Here is an 11,521-nt window from a genome sequence, read left to right on the forward strand (position 1 = left end):
AGCTCTCTCTCCCCTTCCTTCTCAGTTCAGCCCCAGGTGAAAGTTTCCCCCCTGAAATCGGGATCCCAGCCCCACCCCAAGATGTTGGTTGGTCCATGACGGGGTTTTACTCCTCAGGGACCGAAATCAAGCAGTCCAAGAATGGGAAGGCACAGCCGGAGACTGGTCCTTCCAGATCCTGGTGATGATGGAGATGAGCTCCCAGCCCGGAGGTGTCTACACCTGGCAGGTGGAGCACATCAGCCTGCAGCGCCCCCTCTTAGTAGGGTAAGAGACTCTGAACCCGGCACATTCCCTGAGCCCTTGGGGCACCCCTAGCTCTGTGGAGCCCTCGGGAGACAGGGGCATGTCTCAGACCTGTCCCCATCCCTAGGGGCAGAGAGCAGGGACGTTACAAAGGGAAGGAGAGGCTGGGCTTAGCCCAAACCACCCGTGCTCTTCTAGTCACAGAGGCGCAGGCCGGCTCTGCCAGGGACAAGATGCTGGCTGGGGTCGGGGCTCTGTGCTGTGGTTGGTCTTCGTGGTCCTGGAATTGCTCATCTGCTTGAGGAATAAGAAAGGTGAATGGCTCCAGGACAGCACTGCGGCACCAGGAAATGACTCCCCAGTGGGGCCATGACGAAATTGCACTGGAGGGTTTCACTAGAATTTTGATTCACCACAATTTACTTTAGCTTCCCCTTTCGGCATGAATCAAGTTCTCTAGTGACCAAGGAGCTTCCTGCCCATCTCTCTGCCCACGGCCAGGAAGTGTGGGGCTAATCCCAGCTCCTGGCTTCCCATAAATCTGAGTCAGACCATTCCGACTCAGAGCTACAGTTGTGGCCCTCCTGGCCTCCCCTCCCGGTCTCCTCTCTAGCCCCCCACATTCCTGGAACGTTGCAGGCACAGTTGCAGGCACAGTTGGTGGTGTCTGTAAATCAGCCAATTTCTCTCTAGTTATGAAACAAATACACTTCCCCTATTAAAAATATGGAGACCAAACTCACATGAGAAACGCAACAGCAATCCCACCCCTGAATTCTGAGGCTTATTTATTGTACCCTCTACAGTGCTTCCCTTTTTGCCTCAATGCATAAAAAGCATGTAATAACTTGCAGGTCAAAAGGCCGAGTGCATGATGCCTGCGTTTCTGTTACGTACGTGGGTACCCTCAGCCCCCACCTCCCCGCACACACCACCACCCTCAGTTCACCCTCCCAGCACTCTCACCATCTACTCACACCCTCAATACAGCCCCTGCCACCCCATCAGCCCTCACCTTCCTCACTTCGGCTGTAAGGATTATGTGGCTAGAGGAAAAGCCCTGACTTCTGAGGAGAGGCTGAGGGAACTGGGATTGTTTAGTCTGCGGAAGAGAAGAATGAGGGGGGATTTGATAGATGCTTTCAACTACCTGAAAGGGGGTGCCAAAGAGGATGGATCTAGACTGTTCTCAGTGGTAGCTGATGACAGAACAAGGAGTAATGGTCTCAAGTTGTAGTGGGGGAGGTTTAGGTTGGATATTAGGAAAAACTTTTTCACTTGGAGGGTGGTGAAACACTGGAATGTGTTACCTAGGGAGGTGGTGGAATTTCCTTCCTTTGAGGTTTTTAAGGTCAGGCTGGACCAAGCCCTGGCTGGGATGATTTAGTTGGGGCTTGGTCCTGCTTTGAGCAGGGGGTTGGACTAGATGACCTCTTGAGGTCTCTTCCAACTCTGATGTGCTATGATTCTATGAAGCCTGAGGACTTTGTCTGCAGCCAGATTAGGAGAGCAGCAGCCATGAGCTATTACATCCTCACATCCCATCTAAACGACATTAAAACAGGGCAATATCGGGCTGTTAGGAAGGCTCCTGTCCTAATGGCACCCACCATCACCAGATAAAGGAACAGATCTTAAGGCGGTTAAAGAAAACTTAGTTTGACCCATTCTGTCTGGCAAGCAATCACTTATAAATAGTTGTGGGTGTAAAATCCCCATTTCTTTATGGTTTTGTCTTTATGATCCCCACATCTCTATTGTTTTCTCTCTGGTCTCTGTCCGGTTCTTTGATTGATTTTGTCTGTGACATGGCTCATTTTGCGAGGTGTGAATGAATTAAGGTGGTAGGATTGGTTAGAGAATTTTGTTACACTATGTTAGGATTGGTTTGTAACATTTTAGTACAATGATTGGTTACAGTACAGCTAAGCAAGGCTCAAGTTTCACTATCTAAAGTGGGGTCCAAAAGGAAGGTCTTGGGAACCAACTCCAGGACACAGCTCCAAGGTCAGAGCTGCCAGACCTCAACACCCAGCCTCCCCAGATGACCTGATCCTGACTGTCCAGCAGGGAAAAGTTATCTGCCTTTTTGGGACTGGGAGTAGTGAGCATTTTAGGGTTAATGTATGCATTTTGGGGTAATAACTGTTGCTGACGAGAGGGTAAGTAGGATATTACTGTGTAAGGCTATGTCACTGGTAAGAGACCCCCAAACCCGCAGTGTCAGGCTCTGCCTGAGCCCTTGGCATGGGGAAAGGGCGGGTGCCTACATTAAGAGGGTTACGCCTTGAGCCCTAGGGTCAGGGTAAAGGTGGGTGGCCCTAAAGGAGTGTGCGACTAACAGAGAATTGTGTGCTGGTAACACAGCCCCCCTGCGGTCCCCAGGCCATAGTTTAGCCCTCCCGCCCTCAACTCCGCTCCTCTGGGTTCTTCACCCTCCCCAGGCCTGGGGCCTGCCCTGGGGTCCCCTCTCTCCCACTTCCCAGGCTGGCAGGAGATCAGCCTGCCGGGGGCTGACAGCGGGAGCCTCTCCTCAGCCCCACAGCAATGTCCTGGGGAGAGAACTCAGCTGAAAAAATATATCGGTGACATCTGAGAGTTCTAGCCCCGGAACAGAAGTAAGGCTTCATTTGACTTAGAAATCGCATCTCTGGCGATGAATTGGGGAGCGTTGGCATGTCTGTCCCTGGCACAGCATTGCTCTGCAGGCGGCAGGGGTGCCAGATCCCAGGGGAGGGGGAACGGGCGGGAGAGGTGTCTCTCCCGGGGGCGGGGGGTGTTTCTGTGTAAGGGCCACACACCATTTGACCCTTCTGCTGTCTAGCACTGAAAGACAGCGCGGATGAGACTTCTGTTAACTGCCTGCCGGAGCTCAAATCCCGGGTCACCAGGCCTGAGTGCTAGGCCTGAGAGCGGCTCTGAGACAGCTGCAAGCAACTGCTCCGCCTGCCCGAGGTGAGGCCCAGCCGCTAACTGCTGGAGCCCCCCAGAGCTGGGCTGAGCCGGGCGAGCTCAGGATGTGGCATCGCCGAGGTGGCAATAGAAACAGGTGGCAGCAGAGCCGGCGAAGGCCCGTGGCCAACGGGGCGGAGATACAGCCGCACAGCGGTGCACAGAGTGAACGGTGGCACCTGGAAGCCACTTGCAGTCATGGCCGCAATAGCAGCTGAGGCGTCCCTCATTGTAACCGGGGTGGGACGTGAGCTCCCGCCCCGTGAATGCAGCTCTGAATGCCGGGTCTTTGCTGGCCAAGGACAGCAACCGTGAGAGGGGCGGGGGGGGGAGAGAGAATGAGCCTTTGTTTGTTGGACTTTCCCAACGCAAGGTGAGGAGCTGAGGCAAAGGACAATGCCCAACGTACTCTGAGGGGGTGGGCGTTTGGCTCACGGTCATATGCTGATGACTAGTGGTGATGGTCTTTTACCACGATAGTGCCAGGCTCCTTTCCTCTTTCTATTAAAGGTTTTCTTTGCTATACACGACTTAGTGAGGGGGAAGCATTGGCTCTCAGAGGCGCCGGGGGTGGTGGTTAATTTTCCCAGATTACGGGTGGGGACTCAAGCGGGTTCTGTGCTGAATTGTTATGAGGAACCCCTCGATGCTGAACCCGGCCCTGGTTGCTGCCGACTCCGCCCGGCAGAAGGGTGGCATTTGTACGGCAGGGGCATGCAATGAAAGGCCGTCAGAGTCTCCACAGCAGGGCGAGGCCAGGACAGTCTGGCAGCTACCACCTCACACAGGAGTCAGGACACCTGGGTTCTGTTTCCAGCTCTGCTGCAGTTTCACTGTGTTACCTCGGGCAGGTCACGTCACCTCCCCATTTGCTTCTCTCTGGAACAGGGGTTAATGGTATTTCCTTGTTTGGCTGGTGTGTTAACTGTCAGAGCAAACCTGAAACCACAGAAGGAAATGGAGAGAAACCACGGTCTGCACAGCCCTGGTGCGAACACGTGGCCTTGCAGCGATAAACCGGCCTGGGCCGTGGCACTGCCACTCGTACCAGCCCAGGGACTGGACGCGCTGGTGTGTCAAGGATGGTCACTCGTGTGCTGCCTCGGGGCTCAAATGTTGACCCTAAAAGGCACAAAACAACAAAGCTCCCGGCTGCAAATGCCGACAAGCCCCAGCATCGGCACTGCAGAGCACCCACGGCACAACCGCCCCCGGAGCGCCCCTCGCTGCGCGTCCAGGGGGCCGGGCGGCTGCTTCCCCATAGCTCCTGCTGTCTCGCAGCGCAGGACCCCGCTGCCCCTGCTCCAGGGTGGGTACCGTGATGGCGCCTGGCTTCCTTCGGCAGGACGTGGGGGGTCTCTCTGTGGCTACGACTGCCCTGGCCTCCTTCCCGCCGTCACGCAGTTCGGGGGGGGGTCACCCTGTGGGACTGCGCCCCCTGCTGGGGGGCAGCAATTGTGTGCTCATTCTGCGCTGGCGGAAATAGGACTCTGTGGGCGACAGGCTCAACCCCCAGACCTGCCCTCACCCCATCAAAGGGGTTTAGAGATGAGCAGGTAGAGGGAGGGGCAACTGGGAGGGGGGGCAGATGGCGGGGGGCTCTGCCCTCCCTTCCACTCTGACTCTTCACCCTGATCTCCCCCATCACTTGGGGCAGCCAGGCCCAGCCCCACAGGGCAGGCCTGTCACTGCAGCACGAGTGGGGGCAGACTCCCTCTCCAGGCCCCCAAACCTCCCCTCCACGCTAGGCCAGGTTTGGCTGCAGTGCCAGGGCAGAGGGTGCAGCTGTGGGCTGCCCCTGGGCAGGGTGAGGAGCAGGACGCTGGCCAGCAAGGCGAGTCCTGCATACCGGCCTAGTTTGCCTAGGCGCGGATCCGGCCCTAGTTCTGACCTTGCCGCCGGGGCTCCCCCTCCCGCGCGGCCTCCGCTCCCCGACTCCCTCTGCCCTGATTGGCTCGGGGCTGGCAGCTGCGGGCACAGAGCCCAGCAGAGACACACAAAGAGAGAAGTTGGTGACGAGGCTTGTGGCCTGGGGAGGAATCGACAGCCTGTGGGCGACCCTGGGCCCCTCGTCCCACCGCACGGACACCGGCCAGAGCCCAGATCCCCTTCACCTGACAGGATGCTGCTCCCTCTGTTGCTCCTCCCCTGGGCATGGGGGGCCCTGGCTGGTAAGTGGGGACCCCCCTCCCTGCCCTTTTTGCTGCTGGGGGAGGTTGCACATGATATAGTGCCAGGGCCAGGGTGGGGCAGCACCACGTAAGAACGGCCGGACTGGGTCAGACCAAAGGTCCATCTAGCCCAGTATCCTGTCTTCCGCCAGGGGCCCCAGAGGGAATGAACAGACAGGAATCATGCAGTGATCCATTTCCTGTCGCCCATTCCCAGCTTCTGGCAAACAGGGGCTAGGGATATCATCCCTGCCCATCCTGGCTAATAGCTATTGATGGACCTGTCCTCCAGGAACTCATCCAGCACTAGTGACCCTTGCTGGGGTGCAAGAGGAGGGGGGAGGCAGGTTAGGGTTCAGCAGGAAAACCCTGGAGCTAGGGAGCATTAACAAGACTGAGACGCCTTAATCTCTCTCCTCACCCACTTTGTCCTCCACTTGTTTCCTCTCCCCTCCCTCCCTCAGCCTCTCCTCCTGTCCCCCCAGGGTCTCTCACCCTCCGGCTGCTCAAAACCACCGTCTTCCACAACGCCAGTTCTAGCAACATGGAGGGGATGGCCCTGCTCGGAGACCTGGAGACCCACTTCATGGATTGCAGCACCTGCAGGATCCGCTTCCTGCAACCTTGGGCCCACCAGGGCCTGACCCCAAGGCAGTGGCAGGACCTGGAGACAATGTTCCATGGCTACCTGTCCAACTTCATCCTTCTTATTAACAAAATTGTTAAGGATGAAGGAGAGCACTGTGAGTATGGAGCGGTCCCCACAACCAGCAGGGAGCTGAGGACTGACACACTCACTGTAGTAACTGAGTGTGTCCTGACAGGGTGGATGGGGGTCAAGCCAGCCAGTTCCTGGCCCTTAGGCTGAATGGAGCCAGGGTGCCCTAGAAGGGAATAGCCCCATTTTCCATTCTCCACCCCGCTGAGCCAGTCCCCCAGCTCTGTGGCCAGATTGCAGCCTGTGCACCCTCGAGGGGAAAAGCCCCGTGTCCTGTCCCCTGAGCAGTGGCAAATGGTTTTTCACAGCCACTTGCCCAACCAAAGGCCCTTGTTCATGCTACCGGAACCTGGCCAGCCTGAACACTGAGAACTGACACCTTCAACACATGACTTGGAAGGGCAGGAAATGCAGAGCTAAGCAAATCCCGCCCCGCACCCTCAGAACCAGCGCTGCCCCAGGGCATGGGACAGACCCAGCACGCCTCTTCTCAGCTGCTCAGCCCAGTGTCTGCACTGGATGTCTGGTGCTGGAGCAGTAAAAGAAGGTCCTCGGGGGAGACTTTCTCTCAGGAACCCCTTACCCACCTGCCCCCAAATTTGCACCACAAAGTCTCCCTTGCACCTTGCTGGGGCAGAGCTAGTTTCATGGCAACCTGCCTGGGCATGTGTATTTCATGACAGAGCGACAGCCGGCCCTGTGATCACAGCTCGCAGCCGCAGGAACCTCTCGGTGATGGGGCTCAGACAGATGCTCCTGGGGCTCAGAGCTTTCTGCCTCTCCGGCTGACGGAGTGTGAGACTCTCGGTGTGTCATGCCCTGAGGCTGCTGAGGAGACAATTGCTGGCAGAGGTGTGAACTGTCTGTGGGCACAGGTGCGTGTCACCGCCCGGCGTACGCACCAGAGACAGAACCGAGGCCCAGGGACTTTTGTAACGCTGGGAACCAGACTTGTCCTTGCTACCGGTGCAGAGCTGAGATCGGGGAGCCCAGGGATGTAAGTTTATTGAGGCTCAGGGCCATAATTTTCTCTAGAGCATCACAAATCACTTTTTAAAAAATTAACATTTAAAAGTCTGGTGATTTGGATAGGGGGTCTGTATCTCACAAAACCCATGAGCAAGGGAGCCCAAATTTGCACCACAAACTCTAAGGCCCTGATGGAGAGCAGCGATTTTCAAGCCAATCTGACTATGTGTGTGGACCTCAGAGCACTTGGAAAACATCAGTTTTAAACAGAAACTGCAACGTGCTCTTAACTTCATCCAGGGCCGCCCCACAACCCTGGCCCCATCTTGTGGCCTAACATCCTCATTGCTCCTGACATAATGTCTTTATTCCCCCATCTTTCTATTTCTGCCCCCTGCCCCTGTCCCCCCGGTGACCTCCTAATGACCTGTCCTCATTACCCCTGCCCTTTCTGTGCCAGACCCCTTTGTTATTCAGGTCTCCATCGGTTGCGAGCTCCACCTCAACGGCACCTCACGGCAATTCTGTGACTCTGCGGTGAACGGCGAGGATTTCATCAGCTTCAACATGGACTCGGGCACCTGGGTCGCTCAGCGCGGGGATAAGTTGGCCCTCAAGAAACTGGACTTTCTTAACCAGGATAAGAGCACGTCTGCCACGGCTCAGTTCCTCCTGAGAACAACGTGTGTCAGTGAACTCCAGAGCTTTGTCCAGTACGGGAAAGAGTCTCTGGCGAGACAAGGTGAGGCTGGACACCACTGCCTGCTCACTGAGATGCAGCCACTTCTGGGGTGGGGTGCGGGGGGCTGTTTAAACAGGTGTCGGGTACCAGTGCAGCTATAGCTGGGGTGGAGCGCAGTCGCGATTTCATAGCCACACTGCACAGCACTTTAAGACAGGACGTGAAGGGGGATTCCGTCAGCAATGCTAACTGCAGAACTGGGGTCTGGCCAGGAGCGCGGGGCCAACGCCGGACCCCGGGGGATGGAGCTGGGCTTGGCGAGTGAGTCCCTGAGGCTCAGACTGAATCGTCCCTCTCCCCCGTCCCGTCTCTCTCCCCCTGTCTCAGAGCGGCCGGTCGCCGTGGTGTTTGCCCGAGCGCCTCCCCCAGCCGGGACCCCCGCGCCGTTACTGCTGGTTTGCCGGGTCACCGGTTTCTACCCCCGGCCCGTCCGCGTGGCCTGGCTGCAGGACGGGGAGGAGGTGGGGCCGGGCTGGCGGCTGAGCTCCAGCGGGATCCTGCCCAACGCGGACCTGACCTACCAGCTGCGCAGCTCCCTGGCCGTGGGGCCGGGCGACGGGCACAGCTACGCCTGCCAGGTGGAGCACAGCAGCCTGGGGGGCCAGAGCCTGCTGATCCCCTGGGGTAGGTGCATGTCCCCGGGGGGTGGGGGGTGCAGTCGTAGTCTCTGGGGGCTTTTGCTGCCCATCTCAAGCAGGGTGGGGTCCAGGCAGTGAGACTGGGGAGAGGCAGAGGAGGTGTGGGGATGGATCGGGGGAGCAGGGAGGAGGAGCTGAGGGGAATGGGACAGGACTTGCACAGGAGGGGCAGGGTGGGGGCTGAGGGGAGAAGTAATGGGATGGGGTGGGGAGAGCTGTATGGAGTGTGGCAGAGGGGAGACAATGGGGCAGAGGTAGGGAGGGCTGGGGGGGTTGGGGAGAGAGGCAGGAGTCCAGAGGCGATTGGACAGAGGGGACTAGGACTGGCATGCGGGAAGGCTGAGGGGCTGGGAATGTGGGGGGAGCGGTGAGGGTGGGAAGATGGGGGACAATGAGGGAACAGGGTCAGGGTAGGGGCATCTGAGGGCAGTGGGGCTGTTTCAGGGGGAGGTGGGATGGTGGGGATGGCAGAAGGAACAGGGCTGAAGTAGGGCAGGGCTGAGGGCAGTGGGTTGGGTGGGGGCAGCAGTGGGGACTGAGGGGGAGGCTGAGGGAAGTGGGTCGGGTGGGGGCAGCAGGGGGGACTGACGGGGTGGCTGAGGGAACAGGGTCAGGGTGGGGAGGCTGAGGGCAGTGGGTTGGGGCTGGGGGAGCAGGGGGGGCTGTGGGGAGGCTGAGGGAAGTGGGTCGGGTGGGGGCAGCAGGGGGGACTGACGGGGTGGCTGAGGGAACAGGGTCAGGGTGGGGAGGCTGAGGGCAGTGGGTCGAGTGGGGGCAGCAGGGGGGACTGCAGGGGAGGCTGAGGGAACCGCGGTGGGGTGCGGCAGGGCAGATGGCCCTGCGGCAGGGCCCAGGTGCGGCAGGGCCCAGATGCGGCAGGGCCCAGGTGAGGAGATGGGGGGACTGCAGGGGAGGCTGAGGGAACAGGATGCCCATTCCCAGCACATCACCCCCTGTGTGTTACAGGGCACAGCAGGCCCTGGGGCCCCGGCCTGGCCGTGGGCATCACGCTGGGGGCTCTGGCCGTAGCCGCCGTGGCCGTGGTGCTGTGGTGGAGAATACGCAGGTGAGTCCTCTCCCTCTCTGGGGTGGGGGTGGGGAGGCCGTTACGCCCCATAACCCATCCCCCCTGCTCTCTCCATCCAGGGGCCACCGGGACGTCAGACCAGGAGAACCCAGAGCCTGAGGGGGCGGCACCGGCTTAGACGTGGGGATCAGCCCCCCACTTGGGGACATGGATCTTGGGGCTGAATCTGCCCCCAGCTCCACAGCAGAGGGCCCTGAGGCCCCGTCTGGATCGGGGCACTGGGAGTTCAGGGCCCTGATTCGGGGATGGGATTCTCCTCCCTCTGGGACGTTTAGGACACGTTGGACGCTTGGGATCCAGGATCCACATGGAGCCAGCACTAGCCTGTGCCATTCAGGAAACGCTGCAGGGAGGTGCTGCTCAGCAGGCCCCTCCAGGGGCTACAGGAGCCAGGGCCTGGGGGCAGGGTTCAGGCCCAGCTACATACACAAAAGGAGAGGGTAAGGTGGGGGCCATGGGAACCAGGAGGGGATCCTGGCAGGGCATTTGGGCTGAGCTGGGGTGCCCGGGAAGCAAGCGGATTGACCGTGGGACATAGGCCCAGCTACCTCCTGACAACAGAATGGCCCATGGGATGGCAGAGAAGCCGCTCCAAGCCACTGGCTGGGTTGAGCGCTCCTGGGGGCAAGGCCCCTCCAGAGCTGGGTGGGGGGCACCACGGGCTCTGGGGATAGATTCTGTTGGTTTGTTCTGTGTCTGCGCAGCACCTAGCACAAGGGGTCCGGTGCAACCCTTCTGCCCATCAGAGCTGGCAGCCACAAGGTCCGTGTTCATTATCTCGGGGTTCCCTTTCAATGCAAAACCGGCTCGAGCCCCCACCCAGTGACCTGCAACAATTACACACACCCCTGGGTGCCTCGAAGAGGCAATAATTCCCATCTCGCAAGCACAGAGTCTGAGTGTAGCAAAAAAAACCTTTTAATAAAAAGAGGGAAATAATGGGACATTAATTTGGGGAAACACCACAAACAGGGTTTATAAACCTATACCATGAGCAAAAGACCCACCACCAAGTTGGGCAGTGTCCTTTTCCCCTTGGGTTCTTAAGTCCAGCAACCCAAAAGTCCCATTAATGTGCCCATCCCTTCTCTGCACCCCACTCACAGTTGCTGTCCTTTCTCAGTGCATCCGCAGAGTTCACCTCCCACCTTGGGGATGGAAGTAAGGAGGCATCTCACTTGCTTCAGTCTCTGAGGGGCTCTGTTCTGGCCCTCTCCATCAGCCACCCTCCTGGTCACATCTCCCTGCCAGCTCACACACACTGGAGAGTCTCTTGCATCAGAGACACTATCCAAAAGCAGGTCTAATACTTAGACCTAGATATTAATAGCTGTAATTCTGCAACATATAAAACAGCTTTTTATTGAATCAAAATTAAACCTCCTACATAACTGAGAGACACCTGATACCTGTACAAAAGAACTCCTGCATCCACCACCCCAATACAAACATCTAGCTCCACTCTCAAGTCACTAGGCTTTGAACCCTTGTCACCTGCCTAGCAAGTACCATTGAGTTGGGGGTGAGTCCCTCAGTCAAAAAATGACAAGTACAGTTCTGCTGTCCTTGAGTCACACAACCAGGATCACAACCTTTATTACCCCTGCCCCAATAACAAAGAGACTGGGGATCCCACACGAGCCAAAAGTGACCGTTAGGCCAGCAAGCCCATCATGCTGAGCACCTAGGCAAGGTGGGTGGGCCCATGCAAATGAGATCAGCCCCGAAGTCCTTTTCCACAGCTCACCACCAGATGTAAGCATAGAGAAAGGGGCCGGGAGGTGGGCGTGAGGACTCCTGGGTTCTAGTCCCAGCTCGGGGAGGGGAGTGGGGTCTAGAGGTTAGAGCAGGGGGGCTGGGAGCCAGGGCCATCCCTACCAACTGTGCTGCCCTATCAGGTGGGAGCGGCCCCTCCACGGGGCGGGGTTCTGCGCTCGAGGGCTGTGGGGCTGCAGGGGCAGGAGCTGTGTGGGGGAAGAAGCAGGGCAGGGAGACTCA

The 11,521-nt window shown here is 58.3% G+C and overlaps 1 protein-coding gene across 1 annotated transcript; it reads left to right on the forward strand.

Moving 5' to 3' along the window:
* The first annotated feature begins 5,320 nt into the window (after window positions 1–5,320).
* LOC141995669 (antigen-presenting glycoprotein CD1d-like) lies at window positions 5,321–9,641 on the forward strand. Its single transcript, XM_074966930.1, has 5 exons — window positions 5,321–5,369; window positions 5,834–6,112; window positions 7,517–7,798; window positions 8,126–8,422; window positions 9,583–9,641. Exons 1-5 carry the CDS (start codon window positions 5,321–5,323, stop codon window positions 9,639–9,641), a joined length of 966 nt encoding a protein of 321 aa, XP_074823031.1.
* Window positions 9,642–11,521: the final 1,880 nt, after the last annotated feature.

The sequence above is a fragment of the Natator depressus genome, chromosome 11, assembly GCF_965152275.1.
Source record: "Natator depressus isolate rNatDep1 chromosome 11, rNatDep2.hap1, whole genome shotgun sequence".
Lineage (NCBI taxonomy): Eukaryota > Metazoa > Chordata > Testudines > Cheloniidae > Natator > Natator depressus.